Genomic DNA, 26,826 nt, shown 5'->3' on the forward strand with positions numbered 1-26,826 from the left:
TATAGTCCAGCTTAACCTGGATCTAGCTCAGATTCCATGTGTCCCCCTGACTCCTAGGGCAAGGATTTTAAATACTTGGGTATCTTTCATGATCATTGCAGTCAGGTCTGTGATTTTATCATAGATATTTGTCGTCTCAGTTGTTTCTGGACATCATCTTAAGTATGTCTGTTTCACAGAAATATTTTTTGCAAACCTACTCACTTGATTTTTTTCTTTCTTTCTGTTTAATGCAGTAAAATTGCCCTGAATGCCAAAGTTGCAAACAAAAGTAAAAGACAGCCTTCAAAGCAGAGGGCTCATGAGCAGATGAGCTCTTCCAGTGGCAATCATGGTCAAGTACCGGATGATAGCACTTCCAGTGAAACATCTGAGGATGAAGGAAGGTATGCATATAAGGAATGTTACAAATACAACTTACTGATAAAAATTGCCCTGAGAGCTGGAAGCAAGTTTGGATTTTTGTTGTATTTTGGGTTTTTTGGCAAATCTGATGCATATGAAGATTCTTGTTCTTTCGTGTGACCACACTACCTGATGCGCTTTGTGTTGACAAACACTTCTTTTTTGTTTAGAGTGCCTTGAGCATGCTGGCCAAGTTAACGATAAGGTCACGTGCACAAATTCTGATTAATTACATGAGTGTGTGCACAGGCATAGAAGTATTTCATGTGTTTAAAAAGGGTGAGGTATCTCAGGTTTTTGCACTGCAGGTATCTCAGGATTTTTTGCCCTGCTTCTCGCTCCACCTTTTCTCTTGCAGCTGTGTACCCTCCTGACTTCTTGCCCACCCTGAACTTACTTGTGTGGGTTGTGGCAAAGTCAGAAAGATAAGTTGTTGACGCTGTTCAGCCCTAGGTAAAAATCTGGTGTGTTATCAACACTGTTTTGGTCAGAAATCTAATACACAGTGCTGTGTGGGCTGCTGTGAAGAAAATAAACTGCATCCCAGCTAGACCCAGGACAGCAGAGAATCCAAAATTACAGTTCTTTGACCTGTAGGGGAAGGATTCTCAGTACTGAAGAACTGCCTTTTCTGGTGGCCAGCTTTCCGAAGAGGGTCTCAACACAGGCAAGAGACGAGCTTCTGCAGAACCAGAAGCAGGCAGGCTGTGTCCGGGCTGTGCTGGATGTGGCGTGCCAGACAGGAGAGGGGGTCTCTGCCTGTGCACTAACTCAGCCAGGGCCAGAGAGGTGCAGCACAGGCAATGCACAAAACCGACAACACGCTGTGCAGGATACAACAGGGACACATCATTTCCTTGATGTCCACAAGGCCGAACCAAAACCTGGTTCATGCTCATCTATGACCCAGGCACGTTCCAGGCTGTCTGCCCTCCCTCCTCTCCCCTCTGTGTGTGTAGCTCTCCACGTTACTCTTGACCTCTGCATTGATCCTTTTTTTCTGCAGCCACTAATTCTTCCCACTGACAGCAGGATGCCCCAGATTATGACCTCCAGAAACTTTGCGCTAGCCTTTCCTCTTCCTTTAGTTTTCCAGAGGGAGGCAACTGGGTGTCTGTTATTATCCCTCCCATGGCTGGAGCTCTCTGGTTAGGGGCTTAGGATGGTCTGTCAGTTGTCCAGGCTCTGCAGCCACCGACTGCCTCTTGTACCAGGGAGATCCACCTTCATCTGGAAGCCAGAGCGGCCACCCAAGCTCAGCCCACCCCTCTCGCCCACCCACAACTCTCATCAAAATAGCTTTGGGGACCATGCTGAGTGCAGGAACGTGAAAGACCGGCCCTGCTTGTTTGCCCGTGATGTGACAGTCAAGCCACGGGATTTCATGTGGAAAACACCGAGGAAGTAAGAAGAAAGAGCAAGGAAAAGCAAATCTCTGAGACGGTAAGGTATTTTTCTGTTTGCTTTCCTTTTTTATCGTTAGTGTTTGTTGGGGGTTGCATTTTAGTCTGCAGGACTGTGTCACAGCCCCCGGACACACAGGAGAAACAGACACTTAAGGCAAACAATGTTTGCCTCATTAGCTTGCCCTTCTCTTGAGTAAGTTCACAGACGGCTTGTAAGAAAATGTCAACGTCCCACAGAATCTGTAGTATCTGAAGCAGGAAAACAAACTCCTCTTTTCTTGCTGGTGCTTAAAGACAGTGACAGTCCAAAAACTAATGCTCTCTTCCATTTGGCTTAATGCATATGTGGTACGTCTCTTTCAATAGTGGAGAAAAGTGATATTTTTATAGGGAGATCAAAGCTTCAGGCACATTTACTGCATGACTAGTTTTCTGCTCTTTCCAAAGCCACAGCTAGTCACAGTTGCAGTATCAGATGCATCATTCACCCTTCCACTTCCGTCTGCATCGGGACTTGCAAGCAGTGAGCTGCAGACACAGCATTTGCCGTGCACCGAGCTTCATGTCTTCTAGCACCACATCTCAGCATTCCCTTGCAGAGTTCTGCGAAGAACACGTGCACACCCACCAGCCCCGAGCCCAGCCATCTGCAGGAGGATAGCACAAGAGAAAGTCTAAGACCCTCTCTGACTCCCTTCCACCACTCAGAGGCAAATCACACCATCAGTCATCAGGGGCTGGTAAAGACTGAACTTTTCTTCATACCTTTACTTTGGTCCGTCTCCATTTTCTCTGCTGTTTATAAATTTGACGTGTTGAGGCTACCGCTCATTTGTGATCAATACCTTTCACAGTGAAGTGACTAAGAATATAAATTTCTTGTGTCTGCCACCTACTACACTGTGCTTTACTACAGAGCAGGACATAAAACAAGTTTATGGTGCCATTTTATCACTAAGGACCAAGTGAAAGCAACCTGAGATGGGAGCTGTGAGAGAAAAGCAGAGCTTGTTTTATAAAGTATAGTTTATATTCTTACAGATTTGAGCATTACTTTTTCATGGCAATGAGGCTTTGGGTTTCTTGTGTTTCCAAATTAAAAATATGATGCACAAATGGGCCATACACCAAACTCCTCTGTAAATTTTGCTATGGCAAATGTCAAACAGGGACAATGGTAGGGAAAGTGTGTTTTCCTTTCGCTTTCAGGAGTAACAAGGGGCATATAAATACTTAACTACTTTTGGGTTTGGGACATTTTCAATAAGGAACACCTGGGGAACTAGTTCAGCTTCTTAACCCTAAGCACAAAGCAAGGAACAATTCCACGGTTAGAGCTCAGGCAGAAGAAAACAGAGCAAAGAGGCAAAGCCGCCCAGCAAGCCCCACTGTTCCGCAGGGGGCAAGGTGAGGTCTGCGGAGAGCAGCAGGAGCCACAGGCAGGTGCAGGCAGTGGTGCCTGGCAGGGGCGGCTGCATGGGCGACATCGGCCCTGGAAGGTGGGAGATCAGCAGGGCGAAGGTGGAAATAGTATCTTGACAAGGACAGAGGAGTAGGATTAATGGCAAGAGTGGGAAATGAGGATAGCCACCCTCCTTCAGTTTACAACATCAGGAGAGCTCCCAAGATCTGGTAGGGGCAGCAATGCAGCAACTGGGGTAGCGAGGAGGGGCTGCGTAGCAAGGGAAGAGCCAGCGCACCTGCTGGGAAGGGTACGGAGAGAGGGGCACATGCAGCTAGCAATTACTCAACTTCTCCTTCACAACTAGAAGGGTCCTGGTGGCCTCTCTGTGGCCCTCATTAGCAGGGAGGGATTTGGGAAGCATGCAGCTAGCAAAAGAAAGGACAGTCCGCAGGAGCAAACCATTCCTGTTCTGCTGAGCTCAGCAGCCACAGGGAAATCTTAGCTGCTTCCAAAGCTTTCAGTGAGCAGGAGCGTGCTGCGGCTGGACTAAGGCTTCCAAACAGAAATGACCTTACGTGTTTAAAACCTGTGTCTCAGCCTGAACTTTCTTGGCCTCAATATACAGCTGACGGGTCTTTTTGTAACTTTGCTGACTGGGATATCATCAGTTAGGCACAACATCTGCTGTCGCTTAAGAAGAGAAGCTGTTCCAAGTGTCCTGAGGGGAGCAGACCATAAGAAATGGCTGCACGGTGTCTAACCCTGTGTCCTGTTGCCAGTCGTGGCCACCAGCAGGTGCCTGGGGATGCAAAGCCTCCAGTGACACCTCCTGGTATGCACTCTTGCCAAGAATGTGCAGCTTATGGACCTCTCCAGAGGGATTCAGGAAAATCTTTGCATTTAATAGCTCAACAGGATTTCCTGTCCATGCTTTTACACAGTGTCCTCTTGAGATCGTGTAAATGGCCATCATTCATAGCATCCTACAGCAAGGCTTTCCACCAGTTTAACTACATATTGTATAAAGATTCACCCGGTTTTGTTCAGTGTGAACTTGCCTCCTGCGAGCTTCATTGGCTGAACCCTAATTGTCCCACAGGGAAAGAAAATAAACAATAAACTTCTCTGGCTATTTATGCTTTTATATGCCTCTGTCACATATTGGAGCTTTTCTGGGCTGAAGAGTCCTGGTCTGCACAGTCTTCCTTCACATGGAAGATACTCCATACCCCTGATCTTTGCTGTTCTCCTATGAGCTTTTTCCCACTCTGTCTTTATGAGATGAGGCAAATAAAGCAACACATTTAATAACTGGGTGCAAAATACATCTAAACAGTTTCTCAGTTTTGTTAGCAGCTTCTGCAGTCCTTGACAGTTGCTCCATCCTGAATAACTTCATATTATTTGTAAAGATCGATACCTCATCTGTCATTGATACCTACTCCTAAGTTGCTCGTGAAGGCGAAAAACAGCCTTCTGACCATTTACTGAACGTTTACCCTTATCTTCTGTTCCCTGTCTTTTACCCAGTTATTTAACCATGCAACTGCCTTCCTCCTTATAATGTCTGAATTTCCTTAAGAGCCTTTGGTGAAGGACCTTGCCAAAAGCCTTCTGGAAAACCAGCAGTCAAGCCCCTATTAATATGCTTGTCAACTCCTAGAACCTGCAGGTTGGTGAGACAAGACTGCTCATCACAAAAGCCACACGAGTCTGGCTCAGTATCTATATAATGGTCCAAATCTGCATTAGATACAAATTAAATTTCTAATACAAAACCAAAAAGTCCCAGACATTTGATGTGCGGAAGGAAGAAGACAGAAACAGGGCAGTCAGTAATACTGTTGGAGAAGAGTGCTTCAGCAGAGATGGTGAAAAATTATGGAGGATTAAGAAATATTTCAGAGGGAAGTAGAAGTAGCAGTGATGAAATTTAACTTGGAGTAAGTAAACACACATTAGCCTAAAATAATCCCATACTTCAATTACTGAGCACAATTACTGTGCTCTAAGTAGGCAGAACCTCTCCATAGGAGCAAACATAAATAGCAATATCGATTTCTGCCCAGCCTCCACCAGAAGTTAACAATACAGATAACGTATTTTTTAAATGAGCAGAGGAAAATCAAACATATGACATCTTTATATTCTTCAATGCTACTGTTGTATTTGAAATTATTTGCTAAAGCAAAGATTTTAAGACAAAGGGACTAGCTGAAATGGTAGCAGGAAAAATAAGCTTTAGAGGTCCTTTTACTGTAATATTTAGCAGTGTCAATGGAGAGAAAGAAAAGGAAAGATGCAGCGTGTTTTACAGTTATTGGGAAATATATTTAACATGTGTAAGTAAACTGTGGGATTCACCGCTGCAGGAGGCAAAATATCTGTGATGACCTTGAATGATTAAATGACACATCCCAAAATATTGTGAAGGAAATCACATGGGCAAGGCCACAAACAGGAGTCAGAAAAAGATATTCCACATTAATCTGTAATATTAGAGAACTGACTAACAACAATAGGAATTATTGGTCCTTGAGGAACTTTTCACTGGATGGATCAGAACATGGTGTGTGTGGGGTGATTTTCCTTTTGAAAATTGCAAAGTAATAAATATGAAATGTAAAAAAATTTCTATTTTTCAAATGCTAACTTAATCCCCCCTAAATTATAGAAGCAGCTAAGCCAAGCAATGTGTGATCAGCCAGCTAGCTGTCTGCAATATTTATGGGTGTCATGGGAATAACAGTAAATGTCAGAACTGAATGTATGCTGTCATGGCCACTAATGCAAAGTCACAGCAACTTAATTCTTCCGGTCTTGTTAGTGATACAAGGCTTAAAATGGTTTTAAATGCATTTGGAGAGTTCTTCGTTAAAAACCTTATGAATGTCCAAATGCTGGCATGTTTAAAAGATTTTTGGAATAACGTATCATGCTAAACTGTCTGAGAATGGCTATGCATCATTGTAAGTATCAGCCTGGCTTATTCATCTCCCAGACACTGTGAATTTGGACAATGAAGCCAAATCCAGAATTCTCATTTTGTTGTACCTGCCCTGACTTCAGTGGAGGACCTTCCTGAGCATGATCACAGCATTAACTGAATACAGGAAATTAAGAACACATTCTGCGTGATGGTGAACGCCTTAACTTGGATTGATTTCAGAGGAAATTAACTTTAGGAAGAGCTAAGAATCCTCTAGGGATGACCTCTTTAAAAAAACCAACCACCAAACCAACCACGACCCCCCAGCCCCCGAAATACAAAATCAGACAAAATTCCTGACAATATGTATGTAGAAGTCCTGATTTGGTCATTCTACAACCTTGGCGAAGAGTGAGCTACCAACTCTTCCTTGAAGATGATCATACTCTGATCTCATAGCCATTGATACATGAGAGTTTCAAAGATGTGTAAAGAGAGCAATGAATTTCACTGCAACAATGATGTAGCCAGGAGATAGCTTTTAAGGACCAGATTATATGAGCATGTAACAAAGCCACTGACTTCCCTATTGTCATATTTTGTTTGCCATTTTACATATAGTCATATTACAATAACGGTAAGTTTTCATTTCTGTGATTGATTTGTGAGGAACAAAACTTTGGGTTTATCTTGCCTGAGGTAGTTCAGATACTTACCCACCTGGATCTGAAATATCTATGCTCTTACGATCCAGCCACTTGTCCTACATCTTGGGAACACTTCAAAATTTTTCCAAATTATTTCAAAAAAGATGATCTGTGTGAATGGATAATTACAAGAGACAGCCATGTAAGGCTTGTCCTACCCTTAAAACTTTTTGTATCAGAAGATGCTTATCTAGCCAAACTGCTTTGCAACTCAGGCTGACCAGAGCACACCCGTTGCTACCGTAGCTCAGCTGACAGATAGTATCTTATGAAGCTGCATTAGCTTGGTGGATTAGGACCACCAACTAAATTCCTGCGCTCTGCACCCCAAAATCATGATAGTAGTGCATGAATTTTTGGGAGCATGAATTTATAGAGCACTCGTCTTGATAAACATCAAAGTCATCAACCCTCTTTCCTCCACAGACAATGGAGTAGAGCCCTATGCTGGGAGCCCTCACCAGCATCTTCTGGTTCTCAAATGCTGACTTAGGGGGGCTGCCTGTCCTTGGAGCGAGTGTGCCCTGGGCTTGGGGGGTGTCACCTCAGTACCCTTCCTGCCCCCACCCCCACCCCCGCAGACTGCTCACCCATCAGACCCCAATTCACAGCACAGAAGGGTGCTGTCTGCATCCTGCTGACCCCACACCAGGGAACAGCAGGGAGTGAAATGAAACCGGTTTTATAGAGGGTGCAATTAAAGGAAGCAAGAAGTTCATCATCCCCCTTTAACAGGTGGTGAGTTTAGGTAAGCTGCTCTGATGACAGAACTGCTGTGCAGTTGGATAGCCACAGACTTCTGAACTTTGTGGAAGATAGGTCTTTGGTTTACATTTTGGTCACAAAGGATTTTTCTTCCCACTGACATACAGTCCTTGCCCTGACATACAGCAGACAAGCTAACAATAACATTTTTGTTCAGCTCTGCAGAATCAGTTTGCAAAATGTATAATTTACATTGTTAAGTTGGTAGGGTTTTTTTGTACTATATATATGTATAAGCAAGAGAAATGTAGAAAACTAGGAGGTTATTACAAAAGGTTGGAATGGAGGTTAAGTACTGGCAGAAGAGGATTATGAATTTCTGGCAAAGGCCCACCTTCTCGTCTGTACAATGGACAGATCTCTGGTGTCCCGCAGCAGGGAAGGAGAAAGAAAGCTAGCTGCAGAGAAAGGCACAGCTGTGAGAGAGGCAGACACCAGAGAGTAACTGCCATGGTACATGGCAAATAGGGGCGTGCGGGCTAACAGCAATTTGAGTTCACATGGGTGAAAAAGAAGGAAAGCACTGAGTTCATATGTCAATGACACAAATTAGTAATAAGCTATTCATTCTTGCAGCTCCCATCACCTTTGGCTAATAACAATCTTTGACGATTAAAGTAACAATTTAAAGTCCTCAGGACCAAATTTAACCCACTGACCAAGAAGTGGCAAATGAATCCACTCTTGTGGCTGAAGTCAAGAATGGCCAGTGGTACGAAAGGGACCGCTGTTTCTTTGTGTTAGTTTTAGGGAATCATGCTCTGCATTTCAGTTATGGACTACGTATTGCTGGCTCTGCCCTGAGTTACGGATGATACACTAAAAACCTCACCTGTCCCACCATCAGGTAGTCATGGTCTTCTGGCACTCTTGCTGCACAAGGAGAGAGAAACCCAAATTCATTTCACCGAAGTAATGCAAAAGACAACCTCAGGAATGCCAAGAAGAATTTATTGTGAAATGGACATTTTTCTGGATTTTTCAGATTTGCTTTACTTAAGTTTTAGCTGTTTACACTGAGCAACATAATTCTTAATAAGTTATTACCGAGGGGAAAAAAATTGCAAAGCGTCTTGGGAAGATGACAGCATGAGCTTACTAGAATCGTAGGCCATTAATTCCTTGGGTAAAGCAGCATCCTTCTGTGGTGCTGGATTTCAGCTTTGATGACAACATTGACAAAATTTCTGCTTCTGGTTTAATTTGAAGTGTGAAACTCTGTTAAGCAACCCCACCCAAACATAATTTTCCTCACTTCAGCTATGCAGAAGAGCAGAGGGATTTTGCTTTCAGTTTAAAAATAGGAACAGTTTCCCATCATTTTATTCAATTTTGTTCCCTTTCTGGAACTTACTGCGCTTTTACTTGCCTTGGTGGTTAGGGGCTGTGCTGTAAACCAAAGCAATAAGGACGACTTTAGTTAAAGAAGAGGTTTGGTTTTGTACCTTCTTGCTAAGAAATCTTACGACAACTCCAAGATAATGTATTTTGAGGTCACAAAACACACAGGTGCTCAGTCTTCTCACTACTGTCTTGCTTTGAGGGCAGCCAAGACAGAGGAATGTCATTTTCTTCTGCCACTGCTGGTGACCTGTGGGCAAGATGCAAGCAGAGAGAGAGATCACCGCACTCTTCCTTCCCTGGCTCCCTGCTCTTCTTTGCCTGTTGGTTCATAGCAGATTCCTGTTCTGCAGCGGTAAGGATGGTTCTGCTGGTTCCTGCAGTCTGCCTGCAGTCACAGCTGGCAGCACAAGGCTGAGGAGAGGGCAGATCTGCACCAGTGCAGCTCAGGCACCGCCTCAGAGCTGTGCCAGCACACAGTGCAAGCACTCGCAGTGACAAAGGTGCCGCTTTAAGAGTTCTAGTCTTTGTGAATGTAGCTAATCTTGTTCTTTTTTCCTCTCTCTTTTCTTCACACACACGCACCCCTCCACACCCTCCCTTAGCCAAGTAACATTATGGTACCCAAAACATCCTGTGGCAATTAGTTCCCCGGTTTCCCTGTGATTAAGTACCTGATTTGATTTCTCCTGTTTGAAATCCTCCATGAGTCGTGCTTGCCTCCTTTACACTAACTACAACTTTACTACCTATATTTTTATATAACTGCCCCTCTGAAGATTCCTTCTTCAGTATTTCCTTCCGCTGAAGCTAGTTCTTACCCTCGCTGCTGATTTTCTCTGCCCCATTTTAACTCCACTTGATCTGTTCTGGCGTGGGGATCAGAACTGCACAGGTCTGGGGGGTTTTGGGGCAAATGTGACACAATTCCCGATTTGTTCCGTGTTCCTCTGCACTCCTTATAAATTCGCTTTTCCTTTTGTGATCTGCCAGTGGTTTTTAAGCCGACACTTTTGCTCTGCCGGCTGCATTCCTCCCGGAGGGGTACGCACCAGCCCGGGGTGCCCCCGGCACATGGAGCAGCTCCCGAGCCCCCGCCGCCCGCGCCCCTCTCCGTCCCCGCCGCCCGCACCCCGCGGCGGCCGCGGCGCCCGGGCAGGTCCGGCTGCTCAGCAGAACCCGCCCCCGCCCCGCCCCTCCCTGGGATTCGATGTTGTGTCACGTGGCCCTGCGGCCCCGCCCCCTTTCCCGCGCGCGGTCCCGGGGCGCCGGGCAGCCATGGCGGGGTGCGGGGCCGCGGAGCGCGTGTTCCCCGCTCTGCCCCGCCTGCAGCCGCTTTCCACGGCCCGGCGCCCACCCGCGCCGTGGTTCAAGGACGTCCAGGCTGCCCCCGGGACGGCTGTGGGCTGGCAGCGGGGCCGCCCCGAGCGGCAGCTTTCGGCCCCGGGCCTCAGCCGCCCGGTCGCTCACGGAAGCTACGGCAGATGCTGGTGGCAGCGGAGCTGAGGGGCCGGCGGGGTGAGGGGACCGGCGGGGCGGAGGGGGTGGCCGAGGGGACCGGCGGGGCGGAGGGGGATGGCGGGGCTGAGGGACATGGCCCGGCTGAGGGGACATGGGGAGCTGAATGGACGGGGGGAGCTGAGGGGGATGGCGGAGCTGAGGGGGATGGCGGGGCTGAGGGGGAGCTTGAGCGGGATGGCGGGGCTGAGGGGGAGCTGAGGGGGATGGCGGGGCTGAGGGGGAGCTGAGGGGATGGCGGGGCTGAGGGGGAGCTGAGGGGATGGCGGGGCTGAGGGGGAGCTGAGGGGGATGGCGGGGCTGAGGGGGAGCTGAGGGGGATGGCGGGGCTGAGGGGGAGCTGAGGGGATGGCGGGGCTGAGGGGGGGCTGAGGGGGGGGCCGGGCTGAGGGGGGGCCGGGCTGCGGCCGTGCCGTGCCGAGGGACCGGGGCGCTGCGCGGACCAGCGCCGCGGCGGGGCTGAGGGCCGGGGGCCGCGCGCGGCGGGCAGCGCCTCGCAGGCGGGGCACGGAAGCGGAGGCCGCGCGGGCGGCGGTTGAGCGCGCGGCGGTTGGTGCCACCTACCGACACGGACGCGTCGCAGCAGCCCGTCCCCGTCAGTGCCGACACCTTCCCCGCCAGGCTGCGGCGGCTGGTCAACAGCCCGCGCTGCCGCTCCGTTCGCTGGGGTGCCTCCGGCCAGGGGCTGGTCATCAACCAGCCGCTCTGTGAGTGCGAGCTGCTGGGCGCCGGGCCGGCCGTCGCCGCGCAGCCGGGTGGCCGTGGGGCAGCGGCAGCCGCCGGTTTCTTCAAGACCACGAACTTCAGCAGCTTCATCCGGCAGCTCAGTCTCTATGGCTTCCGCAAGGTGGGGATGTTGCCGGGGAGCAGTGTGGTGGGGCCCGGGCCTGGGCCGGGCCCAGAGGGTGGACAAGGCAACGGTGGCAACTGCACTGGGCCCCTGCATCACTTCCGCAGCCCCCACTTTCGCCGCGACCGCCCCGACCTCCTTGTCCACCTGAAGCGCCTGACGAAGGGCAACAAGGCGAAGATGGCAGCGGGCCTGGATGTGACCAGCCGCCCACCCAACCGCTTCCAGCGCTTGCCTGGCACGCCACTGAACGGGCAGCCGCTGCCTCCGCCCTCGACGCTCAGCAGGCCTGGTGAGTCAGAGTGGGCCATGTGGGGCCTTGGTGGGTTTTTGAGAAGCGCTGGGTAGCATGGGATTTGAAAATCAACGCTCTCCTGAGGGAGAAGGGTTACCTGTCCTTGCCGGTGGCATCTCAGTTCAGCTGGTGTAGGGAAGCTGTTGTTGTTTATGCAGGTAGATCTGCTGCCAGTAAGCATGAGTAGCATGGTTCACATGTATTTCAGGCTGCCTGTAGACTACAGTACAGTCTCCATTGCGTGCTACACTAAGAACACCCTTGCTCGATCTCTGTGGAGCTGGCACAGCTCTACCAGATGAACGTTACTGCTTCTTGCCCGTCAGTAAGGATGCCCATCAGTAGGGATGCTTAATATGCTGTCATTACATGTGTGTGAAGCAGTGAGTTGTGTGAAGTGATAACTAGAGCATCCTGTTAGTTTTGTGCAAAGGAGACAAGACCTGGTAGTAAGATTTTTGTCAGTTGTCTCCTGAAAAAGAATTCACAAGCTACGTAGTTTTAAAAACTGATTGAATGAGTAGGTGAGAGCTAATTAGAAAATAATACTGCTGAAAAGCCCTAGAACGTGTTTTCTTTCTTTCTAACCCTCTTTGAGAGGATCTGAGTTTTCCCAAGACAAGTGTGAGCCCTCAGGATTATTCCACAAATTTTGTATCGGCCCTAAAGCTTTGTAGTTGGTGCTGTGTAAGGAAGATGTGAATATCTTGCTTTGCAGTGCTCTTGGGCTGCTGCCAGAAGAGCACTCCGGCTTCCCATTCCCTTGGTGGCGTGTTAACTGTCATCTTCCTTGCAGCTGATACAGCAACGTGTTGGTTCAGCGCAGTGATCGGAGAAGACTTTAATAGCCTGGCTGGCTCTTGGACCCGAGTGATGCACCCCATGGGTGCAGAGCTGTAAGGCGCGGTGTAGGAGAAGCGGCAGGACTGTGCGACCAGGAGAAGGGGAGAAGCAGTTGACGGTACTGCTGTCTGCAGCACCGGCTGGCCTTTAGAGCAGAGTAGGGTATCCCCATACTCTTGGTTACTGTGTCAGGGTAGGAACTGTCATCTAATTCAAGTGGTGTTTTCCGTGATGTGTGTGGAACTGCACGTGCAATACCAAGAAGACAAAATGAAGCATCTGAGAAGGGATGGAACTTATTTCAGTAGGGAGGCTAGGAAACATTTAAACTAATGATTTGATGTTAACCTTGTTAAGGCTAAGATGAGTCATTGCAGACTTCAGTGACGTGGTTTGTCTGATGTAACGCAGACCATTGGTAAAGGAAATTATGAGAAAGAGATGACTTTCATTTTTTGTCCTCTGTTTTTATGGCTGCAGTTTCAGAGTTTTTGCTCTAGGAGTCTCATTTTCTAGAAAGACAGAACAAGGAAAACATTGGGGTTTCTATGCAGTCAAGTTCTGACAGGCTGACAATGCACTGTGCGCTCTGTACTGACTGTTTAGGGGCACGTCTGTTCCCAGTGTCTTGCAGGGTGTAACGCTCTGTTAAACATTCAGGAACAATTCCTGGACAGCAACTGGAGGTTGGTAACTTGGCATCCCGTGGTGTCTTGTTTACGTGTTAGAACTAGATAATCTTCATGTCCCTATCCAAAGGTAAAATATAAAGAAAAGAATTTTCATACCCCTGTTCCTTCTCTGTTTATAAATGGTGAAAGTACTGAACAGGAAATAAACGGTCCTATACATTAAGTCTTAGCAAATCTTCAGGGTCAGCTGGTATTTATTTAGTGATTCTTAATGGTTAAATGTGAACTTGCAGAATAATGACTGTATGTTACTGATTTCATCAGAGGAGTGCAAGAGGTAAATGTGAGGCTATTTTTAAAAAAAGTCCTTTTGGCTGAGAATTGGAAACTACAGGTCTGAGAAAGCCTGGCTTCTAGATAAACCCTATTGACGTGAACCATCCTGAAACTTGTAATTCTCATGGCTGAATGCAATCCTGCAGGGGAGTCACAAATGCAGTAGTTCTTGCAGAAATCAATGAGCACAGGCGTTTGTGGTGTTACTGTCAGTGTTTCCACAAAGTCACCAAAACAGAAATTGAGCTGTCATGGTATAAAAGCAAATACCATTTCATGAAACAGTAACTGTCTGAGAGAGGAAACTATAAAATAATAGAGAAGAATAAAAGGACTGTCTAAGAAATAACAAAATGGCAAAGACTGGGATATTTTAGTCTGCACTGAACTAGTTGAGCTGAGAAAAAATTGGCTTTGAAATTTTTTTCTTGACCAAATAAATGACTTGTCATAAAGTACTTGCAAAGTCCATTGGAGGATTTTGACATTGCCCTTCCCTTAGCTGTTTGTGAGCTGTCAGTAGTGGAGTTTGGTCAAATCTTGCTTTATGATGTCCCTTTTTTAGAATGTGTTGTCTGATTTAACACACCGTACTTTCAAAATTGCTTTTGTTTGGTTTAGTAAGTTACTACACATTTTGATTTATAGCACATTTCTAAATATGGGTAACTCGTTACTGCCAGTTTAAGGAGATTGAATGCTACGCAGACACCTCTGTGTTGGCGCTTCACTCGTGTGCCACACAGCAGTTAGTGCATGCTCGGGTCTAAGAGTACAGTCTCCTTTCTGGATTAAGTACGCTGGAGCAAAGGTAGTCTTCCCAAATCATGTTGTAGAGCCTTGGCTCCTCATATTGCCTTTCTTTGCCTGTGAAAACTCCTTTCCTTAACACTTGTTTCGCTTTATTTTGTACCCACTGCAGGACTGCTGACTGTAGGACAGTTTCATCAACTTTACGGTCAAGGTGTTTTCCCTCCTTACTCCTACATGGCAACCTCGTGCCAAGCCCCCAGCACTTCACCAGCACAAAGATTAGATCCGACTCCAGTCCCTTCCACTTGGATCCAGCAGGGACCACTTGGGTTGCTGCCAGGGCAAGGGGCTTCCCCAGCTTTTCCAGATAAAGGGGCTGCCTTTCCTGTACTCCAGACACTTCCAACAGGAGCCACGTACACCCTCCAGCCTGTGGCTTCTCTTCCGCCACTTCAGCAAGGGACTCAAAGCGTTGCCGCATCCATTGCAAATTGCAGCAGCTCTGCATCTTCAGTGCCGTACTCACAAGCCTGCTATCCAACAGGTATGAAAAAAAATTTCTGCATTTGCTTTTCAAAAATAGATTTTAAAGTGAGACTTTCCAATATTTTTCTACAATACTCTGCCATGTGTATATCTCAAGTGAGAATTAGAAAGTGTCAAGTCTAAAAGGAAGATGGACCTAAAGCAAAAGGAGTTTCTGTTTGGTATTCGTGCCCTTCCTCCAGATTTTGTGTGTCCCCTGGTGATTTTCTGGATAGCTTTTCTGTTGAGGTGAAAGGGCGAGGAGAAGAATATTTGTCCAATACTAGTCGGTGTGAGGCTAACTTTCATTTTTGTTTTTTTAATTAAGCAAAACTTGGACAATGATATTAAAGCACTGAGACCTTGTTAAGAAGTAGTATCCTAGGCCTTGGTCTCATGTTTTTCCAGGTTAAGGTTTTAAACTCAAAGATCAGTCAAAAGTATTGTGCAGAACAGGGGTCCTCAAACTTTGTAAACAGGGGGGCCGGCGCGCGGATTAGATGGCAGGAAGTCATCTGCATCTGCTTGGTTTCCCCCTCCAACCCCCGGCACGGGTGGGGGTGGTGGGGGTGTTCTGTAAATAGGGGGGGCTGGATTGAGGACCCTGGGGGGCCATATCCGGCCCGTGGGCCGTAGTTTGAGGACTCCTGGTGTAGAATATTTCATTCTGCTCATACTATTTTTGTATCTAAATTTTTTTTCTTGCTTAGCTTCTTTATGTTGTATTTTTTTATGCACTGAAAACTAGAAAGTACAAAAGTCTTGGCTCCTTTCTTTTTTCTAAATTATTTCTGCCACAATTGTCAGTCTCACTTAATCACTCAATTGCAAAGTAAATCAGTCTCACTTCAGTGTTTTTATTCTTCAGAAGAGGAGTTGAAGCAAATTACTGTTCTTTTCCTTGCCCTTACCTTGAATGGGAAAAATCACATGATAGGGTATTTTCTGGGGAGTGGTGGTGTATTCGTTGTGGGTTTGTGGTGTTTTTTTTAGTTTCCCTAAAACTTCTGAAATTCAGAACAGTGACTCTTTCCTTGAACAAACTAAAGCTCAGTTGTTATTCTTTCCTTCTGCCTGCTCCTCCTTTGGCAGCCGCACCTTCACAAAGACAGCTATCTATCCCTGTTTAGAAATCCTACGCAGTGAAATCATTACATCTTTTGTGCATGTCTTCTGAGACCTCTGCTGAGAACATTTCGGACAATAATCAACAGTTTCTGTAACGTCATTTTTGTCAAGGAAGGGTTCTGAGGAGCTGGGCATTTCTTGTAGACACACTTAAATGTTTAAGAGACAGGCAACTTCTGCCACGTGCTCCTTATGCAAAGATTTCTGTGGTGGCCAGAGTGTGGAGCCTGCCTTACCAGCTGCTAACTATCAAGTCTTCTCCCAGGAGCAGGTGTCCTGAGAGTCATAGAATGGTTTGGGTTGGAAGGGACCTTAAAGATCAGCAAGTTCCCACCCCCCTGCCATGGGCAGGGACACCTTCTATTAGACCAGGTAGCTCCAAGCCTCATCCAGAATACTTGCTTAATTAAGGTGGGAGGTGGGAGGTGGTCCCCGCTTTGCGTTTCTATTGGTTACAGAGCATAGGCTGAAACTCATCATGATGAATTGTAGTTGTCTCTGTCTCAGCTAAGGCCCCAGCCCTCTCCCGTAGTCAAGGGAAGGAAAGGGGCGTCTTGGGTGCGATTTCACGTAGCTCGGTTTAGAGTTTGTCTTGGGGTAAGATTCCTGGTGTCCTGGAAGTGCCTGTTTTGAAGTACTGCCTGTAGGGGAGCTGAGGGAGACCAGCGTAGATTTAGACATGAATATGGAGATCTCTCTCACTGGATGACGCTCGTTGCTTTAAGTTTAAAGGATAACTTGGCTATGTTGCTCAGGTAGAACCTTCTGGGGTGGGAGGTGGGTGTGAGAACGCAGTGAAAACATACCAAATTTTGCAAGGTGTAATCAAAACTAAAATACAGAAACTTAGGGAATCTGAGGCGTTTGAAACCTCCAGTGAATTAATTAGCGTTTCTGAGAGTGTAAGTGACATTTCACTGGAGTATGATAAATCTTTTAATTTTCACTGTCACTCTAGGACTGTCTCAGCGGTTTTACTTCTGTGCCTGTGTATCTCTTAATCTCTCCGCTATCCTTTCTTCTATATATTATAACATACAGAATGCTGAAAGCGTGTTTCTTCAAATGTCCACATGAAAAAGTCTGGTTTCCTTCATCATGAAAGCACAGCAGCAAGATTAGTTTGTTTGGAAAGTGATAGTTAACCTTAAGATATGTATTTAGTAAGTGAGAGAACTAAAGAATGTATGTTCAATCTTATTCTTGACTCTCTTCATTTCACTTTTGAAGTCCCATTAAATGAAATCAAAGTAGAACTTTGTCAAAAGATTTCTTTTTGTGTGTCTTCAAACTTGTTTGTTAACTTCCGTGACAAAAAGATTTCCCTGGTTTTTCATTATGATTCTTATTGAAAAGTCAGTAACATAAAATACGCTCATCTAAGTCTTTTTTTCCCCACTAGCCTTAGACCATAATTAGTTTAAGGATTTAGTTCTGTTTACTTTCAACTATCTGCAAAACCTTTGACAGTAGTAGAATCGCGTCAAAGAAATGCGTTGAAGCTTTATTATCCGAGGGTGTCTAATAATGAAAAATCAGTCATGGAGACCATGTGAGAAATATTAGTGCCACCTGACAGTGCAAGTCCAGTCGCGCCTTTTGAATGCATCTGTGGCTGTAGGGTTCATTTACCTATGAAGACCTTTCTGGTGAGTGGTAGTTTAGGAGTAGTCATGATATTCTTCGGAATGATACACTCTTGGTTAAGATAATTCATTTTCTTTGTAAGTCTTAAAATTCACATGGTCACAAGTGTGTATGAACACCTAGGCTCAGCTATGTGAATACGCTTTCTGTGGTGTATTGTGACAAGAAACTCAAGCAGCCAAATCAGAGAGGTGATACTAAGACACAAAAGACTCTGATTATGAGGTTTCTGCATGTATGTGTGTGTGTTACCAATTTTACAATATATATTTTTAATACATCTATACATATCTTAAATATTTTTAAGGTTAAGAAATTGGTCTTAAAATGACTTGGGAGGTAACAATAAATTTCTGGAATGTCGTTTACTGTGTGATTATTGAAATGTTTAATCAAAGTAAGCAATAGAACTGCACACCAGACACAAGTTCTGGCAGTCTGATAGCTGTGTTTGAATTCTTGCAGCCACACCACAGAGCTGTTCAGCAGCAGCCCACACAGATCCTCTGGCTGGCTGTGCTGGTCCTACTGCTTCAGCGTGCACCCACGACAGCTTTCTCCAGGTGAGCGTAGCCTACTGAAAGGAGGTGAAAGAGAAGGAGACTGTATGAATGAACTGCAGGTTTATACACTTGTGAAATTAAGGATATAAATTTGAAAACTGATCTGCTTGGTGAAGTGAAAGTGATGTGGTTTACAAATACCTATTTCAAAGAACCACTGAATGTTAAACGGGTAGTTTTGTAATTCAAGTTAGGTTTCAGGGTAGCAGCATAGTGGGTGTCCTCATCAGTGGAGTGTTTTTGCTTGACTTCACCAGAATCACTTTTAGTTAATGAGCCTGCATTTGTATTTGAAGAATGTTCTTGCCTGGACAAAAAGAGATTCTTTAATATTATGAAAATACTGAGAAGCAGCTCCACTTCTTTGTCCCGGACAGCTTCCTGCAGTCCTGAGTTTGATTTGATGAACGAGGAAAACTAAGGTGACTTTGTGGACTGGGCCCCACCTCGGAGATCTCTTATTAAAGATAACTCCAGTACTTCCTGTAAACGCTTTATGTAATTTTAGTGGAAACTGCACCTTATTTGGAGGGCCTGGCTTATCAGATATCAGAAGATCTGAAGTAAAAATGCAAGAGCTTCCTTTTCTATTACAGCATAACGCATATACTTTTTTCCCCCTCACAGAGGACAAGCGAAGCAAGTTATGCTTATGCGTGTTGAAAAAGGGTTGACCTACCCAAGCTTGATCATCCAGTTTCCTGTCTTGCAAATATCAACCTTTCTCTTTTATTCGTGACTTCTTTTAAAAAATAAGCTAATCCAAGATGGGCAGGTTATGGCCAGGGTAACACGTTAGTGTAAGGCTATAAATAGCCAACAGCCAGTCATGCCGTCGATATTGTAGTATTTATTTTTCGCACACTGCATCTTTGTCCTCTCACTTTCATTGTGAGCTGCTTTTTTCATCCAGGACATGAGGATCCATCTGAGCGATGGGCAGTCACAATTAAATAGCTTATCTCGGAAGGCCGAGATCCATGGGATAGTAAATCATTCCAAAGGAGTTGTCAGAGGTGGTGTTGTGGCTAGATTGAAGGATAATATACAGTGTCCAAAGGGTCTAGTAAAAATCAGTTGTTTGGAGAAGCAAGTCCATGGGCGGCGTGTGGAGTCAGAAGAGCTTTCGGCCACTTGCTAGTGGTTGCTTTGTTTCCTGGAAACCCCCAGCAAAAAGCTGCCGAGCATCTGGGCAGACAGAAGGCCAAAGGCAAGCAGTGCCCTGTATCAGTTCCACCAGGTCAGTAACCGGCTGTCTCTGAGCAGGGTAACACAGCTATTGTACCGCGTGGATCAACGGGACTTCTTGAGATTTCCGAGTCTTAGCATAGCCTAGGTCATTTCTCCTGGAACGTGGTGACAGGCTGTGCAGGTGGTACAGAAGACAGCAGTTTGCCTGCGGTTCTTGCTGAGCTGTGGGGAATAATCAGTTTGCCTTTTGTGTGTTCTGGGGCATATACTTCCCCAAACTTCTGCTGGGGGATGTGGCAAGCTGCAGTATTGAGCATCCTGCCCGGCTGGTGTATTGATCATCCATCAGTAACCACTTGCACAAATCCTCAAAAGCGGTAAAATTTATCAGCCCTGGCTGACTAAGCATTTTTATTGTTCTTCACAAAAAATAGAACTATTGCATGGTATATTTCCTATCGTTCCACTCAATACCTTCTACCAGTTGCAGGAATTCAGTGCGATGCTGTTGAAGTGTGGTTTGCGGGGCGTTTTAGGCTGTTTGGTCACGCTGTGTGCTGCTAGGTAGGAGTGGCAAAGCCTATACGAAACTGCTGGACCAGTCCCGAAGACAGCGAACCGTATTGGCACACTAGTAGTCAGCAAGCTGGTTACCAGCCCCGTTTCTGTTGGATCCAGCCGGTGCTTTGTGGTCTCAGAAGGAAAAGCGGGCACTCTTGGACAAGGAAGCCTAACCTTGTGCTGTTCTTACTGGGTCTTGCAGAGAGCATCACTTTTAAGTTTAGGAGAGATTAAGACAGGTGGAGTTTCTGGGTCTTGGAGGCCAGCTGCTGGGCTTGTACAGTACGCACCTGAGCTGCTGAAAGTGTTAGGTGACCCTGACTGGAACATGGGCAGACCAGGCCGGTAACTAACTGGTTGGTTGGCTGCAGTTTGCTCTCCAGGAAAAGCTACAGAGAATTACTGCGTGGAATGGCAAGGGGACATAGGTGGTTATACCCAGACATGGTGGCTGATGATGGTGTATCTCACCAGGTTTCTGAAATCGGGGTTTCAGAGGTTTGTATTACACTCTCATCACGGTTGGTTACAAACCAGGGAGCTCAGGTACAACTTCTTACCCATTTTTCATTTGGGTTCTCTTAAGTGGGGTTTGGATTAGTGTGATGAATCAGTATCCTTGGGTAGGAATGAGTCTTTTGAGAGACCTCCTGCTATCTTCTGCAACAGCAGTGCTGGCAGCTCACAACCATTAGCTCAATACTTCCCCGCTGCTTTATCATAGATGTGAACTGAGGCTACATACGGGATTTCAGCGATTTTTTTATTTTTTTTTTCCTGCCCCCACCTCGTTTTGTTTTTTTTTAATAGCAGCCCTGCCGTTTGATTATTGCTATTACCATGGTTATTAAGCTGTCGGTATTTCCTTGTGGAACTGAAGCAAGAGGTAACGGGAAATGGAAGAAATAAACGTGCAAGAAAAAAGAAGAACTTTCTGACCTTAAAAGCAGTCCTAAGTAGTTTGCTTTTATTTGTAATAAGGAATGATAATCAGCCATGTTATTTCAAAAAGAAGTCAAGTCTGAACTAATTCCGATTGCCCAAGCACTCAAGCCAGATTTGTGTAGTCCTAGCGGTCCCTGAAAAGGTGTGGTTGTGCTTTAATTCCTGCACATGCCACGCTAATCTTGTAAGTGAAATGCCCGTCTTCTGTTTCACCACTTCTGCTAAGTTAGACCATTTTTCCTCTTGAGCTTGAATGACCAGCAAGCTATTAGTCTTTCAGGCCCTGACTTCTCAATCTTTTATCGGTTTTCCTTGTTTCATTGCTGCCTCCCCCCATCCTTCTCCAGGTGAACTAAAAGGATTTAAATTGTACCTTTGTGTGGCCCCTTTCTCCTGTTGGAAATACACACGAGATCCTGTAGTGCATCCAAGAGGACAATATGTGCTATAACAGCTTCAAGCTGAGGTCCCCTAAGAAGAGGCAGAAAAAGCTTCAGTATGGGTGGGTTGGTTGGTTGGTTTTTGGCAGGGATGATCTTATTCCTGGATGGTTTGGTAATCCAGATCTTACTTAGAATCCTGACTACTTATGACACTAAACAAGCAATGCAACAGAAATGAAACACCTTATTAACATTTTAAAAAAATAGAACTGAAAAAAAATCAAATGAGAGGAATAATGTTTGAACCTATCTCATAAAAACATAAAGGTGGCTTAGCCTTTAATGAAAAGATTTTGCTTAACTTAACCTAAATTTCTCAAATTCCAGGTTTTATTTCCCCCTCCGTTTCCCCCCACCCTCCACAGTTTGTGGCTATCTGCAAACTGGCACATGTACACGAATCCACACTAGGACTTGCCTTCACACACCCAGGAGACAGGATCTCATCTCTTTGTGGTATCTCCATCAGGGAGAGACCAAGTCCTTCACTGGCATTTGGTCTGATATGGCTTTCCTAGTAGGTGATCCTGTAGCTTCCTGTTCTCTAATTTACTCGTCTCTGGAAGTAGCTTTTCATTAACCATGACCTCAGCTAAAAGGTCTAAGGATAGTCAGGCACTAAGGACTAGTCCTTCATACTGGATCTCTTCCAAAAGAAGGCTGTATTTTAAATAGACCTGAGTTTCTGTTCAACATCATTGTATGACTTGTATTTGTCAGAAGAAATGACCCTTCTAGTGTCCTTTGACTGAGTCACCTCCAGAAGAAGTAGCAGTACAGACACTGGCTGTTAAAATGTCATCTATCATTTCACTTGGGTAGGACTTGCTGCTTTGGAAAAACTCTTTCATTGTCTTCATTCTGTTTTAAAGGTTATTCGATATATAGGAATGCTACTAAAAAAATCATCACTGGATTGCTGATTGTGTCCTGTCGTCCTGTGATGTTATTACAGTGAAAAATTTTAGTAGTGTTCAGACGTGATCTGTGATGGCAAAGGCAGTCTCTGTAGGTTCTACAAGAAGTGTTTCTGACCTGAAATTCTGTCGGGTTTTTATGCAGATCGATGCAGACTTTGGGTTGTGCCTCTGTGGGACATTGTCATGACCGGAGAGTCCAGATGTGAGGCTGTGACAGGCAGGGCAGTTTTGCAGTATTTGCTTTCACCGGTATTTGAACTCCCACTCATCCTGGGACTGGGGCGTTCCTGGGGGGCACCCCTTGTGTAGATGTGCCTATGGACAATCACTTGAGGAGGAAAATGGTATTATTGGTTAAGAAGCGGTGAGTTCCTCAAGTTGTGTTGTCCATATGCACATTTACAGCATGTGGACCTTTTTCTTTTGCTTAAAAATGATGTGGTTTATACTGATTTTTTTATACTACAACAACAGGAATGCTTGAGTTTTAGAAGGAACTGAAGGCGGGTGGATTTTCTCTCTCATTTTCTATTACGTATGTGGCACGTGAAGAGGGTGGTTCTAGTGTACCCCCACAGGTCCTACTAAGACCAGAAGTCTCTGATTTGAATGCTTGGGTATATTTAACACCTGCGGTGCAAAGGGTGTGCAGACAATGCATCTGCAGGCATACACCAGCTCCTAGTAAGTAACCTTCTCTCCAGGATAGACCATGAATAGAAGAAAGGAAGCGTGCCAAGAGTAAGGTGGTTAATGAAAACCAAGACAAAGCAGTAGCTTTTTTCTTTTTTCTTCTGGTTAAACTTGCTATTAAACTGAGAATAACGGACAATCTTTCAAGCTTTTGGATAAATGGATAAACAGAATCAATACACATCCTGTCATGGTAATTTTTTGATACACAAGTTCACTGTATTTTGTTTTTTCCAGAATCCTCCAATGCAGTCATCTTATGAAGCTGAACTGATGCCGTCTGACTGGCTATGTAATATATCTGAAGAAAACAAGAAGGCAGAAGTCAGTCTTGAAGCCACGTTTCAGGTTGCCGCTGAGGTGCATTCATCATGCAAAGCTGAAAAGGTGGGAGTGGCACCTGTAGAGAGCCAGTATTCGATCCTGGAGTTTAATGGAAATCAGGCACCGCCTGTTAATAGTTACGCACCACCTTCAACTGAGGAAAGCCAGCTGGAATGTCTCACTCTGTAACTTCAGACACATAATTTCTGGTGGAAGCAGATGGAGCACTGAATTTGTCTCCATTACAGCCTTCTGACATTCTTTGTGCTGCCGATCCCACTCTGTCTATAGAAACTGCTGCTGCTGCTAAAATACTACAAGAACTTCTGACCACACAGGAAGCAGATGAAAAACGGAGCAAAGAACCAGATCACCGCCCAGCTGAGTTCTCCCTCATGTTTTTTCAGGAAGAATTGTTCAGTCCAGAGCAGGTAAGGGGTAAGGGGAGGTAAACCAACATCTTTCTTGAGCTAACTATATTTGATAGTAATGCTAGGGTCTGGACCGGTAGCTTTTCAATATTCTTGCCTGCTTAAGAACTGAAGGCTTCTTTAATTAAGCTTTTAATGTACAGTGAAGGGTTTGCTTGGTAAAACAAGATATAAAAAAGAAGACGGAATGAAAAAGTATCCCATGTTTCCCATGTTAATGAGCATGACATGCGTCAGCCTGTTGGCCAAGTTAGGGTGCTCATTTGCATGGGAAACATGCGTAGTGCAGGTGTATTCGTGGTGATGAAGTGGATGCTTTTTTAGGTTGTAACATACCATCTTTAATCTCCAACAAAGAAGAGTATTTTGAGAATTGCTGCTGGAGGCAGATTTTTGCTTAAATTTAGATAAACGGTTAGATTGTTTCTGATAAATAGTTGTAAGTTCTGTTTTCTGTGGAAAGTATAGTTTATTGACATTTGACTGGTATAAAGCATCTTCATTGGTTTATACTTTGTGGTGTACAACAAGTTGTAATTGTACTTCGGTCTACCTGTACCTGGTCTTCCCGGTATGTAAAATTGTAAGTCTCATGAGGGGTGAGGGGCATTCTAGATGTTACTCTGTTAAGGCAGCAAATGCGTGCTCTGCTTTTTGTTTTGTTTTGTTTTGAAAACAAGGTAAGCTCAGGAGATTGACTGCTTCTGTTTCTGCTGCATGAGACCTACCTTGCATGTAGGCACTCAATCTCATTTTTGTGTGTGCATTGAAGCTACTGTCTTATTGTTCTGTCGGTAGCTTGACGCCTTCACTGAAGTTTCTAGATCGGAAATCATCAGCTGGCGCAAACCTCCCGTTGTTGCTTTCAGCGTTATAAAGATTAGTATCTTCCTCTTGGGTATCTTTCTAGAAAGGGGTGTGTATCCTGATCAAGCCTCTGCATAGCTCAAGCCTAGACTAGACCGTTCTGCTCAGTACCGTGTAGGGAAGAGCACATCCCTGTGCTAGTGCATAGAGTTGGCAGCACTCCTTAATTGGTGCCCACTCATTATATTAAGTGTTGACCGCACTTTAAATGTTGTCAGTTTTAGAATTTTGGAACTGCATTTTTAGAATGATAGGTTGTCCCTTGTTGAAGGCCTTTGGAGTCCGTGACCCGAACTTCCTTGTCAAGAACTGGGGGAATTAAGCACACGAACCACGTAGTTGTTTGGGAGGGAGGTTTTGTATATTTGTGAGAATCCTGATGTTGGTCCTGGACTGTAACGGGTTAAATAACTGGCCTCATTTTTTGAGCAATTGAAAAGCAATTCAGGGACTGTTCAGCGTTTTGTTTGACAGATTCCCTCTTTCTGTTAGAACTACTCTTCAACTAGTCTCCTCCTCCCAAAGTTGGGAGAGGGAAGGTTAACTTTAACACCCTACTTGTCCAGAGCCTGGGGTCATGGCAGGTGCAGAACTCTCCAGAGGAGGCTTCGGTGCCTGTACTCCTCACATCAGGCTCCAGCACAGTTTTCTTCCTCATCCCGGAATCTGGAAGCACTCAGGCTTTCAGTGGCTGTTGGTACCATGTGTTTTAGAGCAAGCTTATGACAGAATAGTGGGCGTGCACAGAAGACCGCTCTATTCCTCTCTACACAAGCAGAGGGGGAGCAAATTCCTCCACTGTTCATACAAGAGCATCAGAACAGCTCTGCTGGGTCAGATCAAAGGTTTGTCTTGCCCAGCGTCAAGTCTCAAAACAACAACTGTAACCTGATGTGTAGGGAAGAGCAAGAACAAGGAGCGCAAACAGAGCAGGGCATTCCTGCTTACACATTCCAGCTACTTTCAGCCGGAAGACTTGCGATGATACTGTGTACTTCATCTTGGGTTTCTGCTCTGTGGACTGAAGTCAGCCCTTGAAACTGTCGGTTTTAGCATACGGGACCTTTTGACCAAGCTGGTACTGTTTTGTTTTCTGTTTCGTTCACAGTATTTCCCAGCATTTAATTACTCTTGTGACCAGCACTGAGCCTTGAACTGTCTTCCTTGTAGAAGTAACAGTTTAGTAGAAACCTGCTTTATTCTGTTTTCCCGATTTCCTAAAAGACAGCAAATTAAAGAGCAGCTCTTTACATGAAAAGAGTTAGTACATTCAACAGGTCAGATCCAGCGTTGTCCTCTCAGCCTCAGTGAATTTCTGTCCTAGACTTTTAGAGGCTTTGGCCTTCAATGGGCACCTCTTATTCCACTCCTACTCCTAAGAAATGTTTTATTTTCTTCTTAAAGTGGAAATAGAACATTTCTGTAATGCTTGATCAAGAGGAATTTGCCTCTGATTTCGTTCAGTCTCCTTGGCAGCATACCTATGTGAAGGCTGAAACACTTGCTTTCTTTGGGGAAGGTGAATCCAGCAAACCCTGTTCATGCGAGTTGCTAATTTTAGTACCTCAGCTTCCCATCATGGTTCCAGCTGGGTATAGGTATAGTCCAGTCAGTGTCTCGTAAGTCGTGTAAGTAGTGAGATGCAGCAGTTTTGGCGTTTTTCAGTAACTGAAGTGAAAAGGCAAAACTTTCACGTCTGTCAGCTTTGGTAGCTTTGCTTGATTCTCTGCCAAACAATGTTTTGGACTCTGAAGTTGCAGAAGTATTAGACCTGAGTGGAGGGTCTGTCCACAGGTGCGGTGAATCCATGGTCAGAAACATGTTCGCTTAAAAGACTGAACAATAAAAAAAAGGGATAGCTTGGGAACCAGACTTGTGTGGGCTAGGCTGATGCTGTTAGGATGAAAATGGTATTATTACCTATTACATTAGATTACTGAAGAGTTGGTGTGTAAGATTCTATAAACACAGTGATAAAAAGAAATCTGAAAGGGGTGCTGTGCAGTATGACTGCTCTTCAGTTTCCACACACGCAGCTGTAAGGGTTAAAATTGGACACAGCATTGGAAGTACAGGTTCACCAGTGAGGGGGAATGAAATTTCCTCAGTTTGCTGGCCACGCTCATCCCGGTGTAGCCCAAGGTGTCGTTAGCCTTACTGGGCACTGCAGCATCCCCAGGTCCTTTGCAGAACTGCTAGTTAGAGTGTCTAGACTACTTTCACCACGTGTGCTAGTAACAGTTTCTTGATAATGGTTATCCCAATATGCATGTTACTTGTTTTTTCTTTATCAAACACTGCAATTTGGTATCTACATCCCCTGCCTGGTATTGCTTTTCATTAGTCTCTTTTTAAATAATGAAGTTTGCAGAATTGTTTCTAGAGCAGTTGTCCGGTGGAATA

At 45.3% G+C, this 26,826-nt stretch overlaps 1 protein-coding gene across 1 annotated transcript in view; it reads left to right on the forward strand.

The window, feature by feature from the left end:
• Positions 1–331: 331 nt before the first annotated feature.
• LOC129785150 (heat shock factor protein 5-like) overlaps positions 332–26,826 on the forward strand; it is a 33,424-nt gene continuing 6,929 nt past the window's right edge. The window contains exons 1-6 of the mRNA XM_055814152.1: positions 332–386; positions 10,291–10,476; positions 10,941–11,618; positions 14,355–14,729; positions 17,951–18,048; positions 23,039–23,556. Coding sequence (XP_055670127.1) covers positions 332–386; positions 10,291–10,476; positions 10,941–11,618; positions 14,355–14,729; positions 17,951–18,048; positions 23,039–23,314 — 1,668 coding nt within the window. The 3' untranslated portion in view covers positions 23,315–23,556. The remainder of the gene's footprint in view (positions 387–10,290; positions 10,477–10,940; positions 11,619–14,354; positions 14,730–17,950; positions 18,049–23,038; positions 23,557–26,826) is intronic.

This window comes from Falco peregrinus, chromosome 9 (genome assembly GCF_023634155.1).
Source record: "Falco peregrinus isolate bFalPer1 chromosome 9, bFalPer1.pri, whole genome shotgun sequence".
NCBI lineage: Eukaryota > Metazoa > Chordata > Aves > Falconiformes > Falconidae > Falco > Falco peregrinus.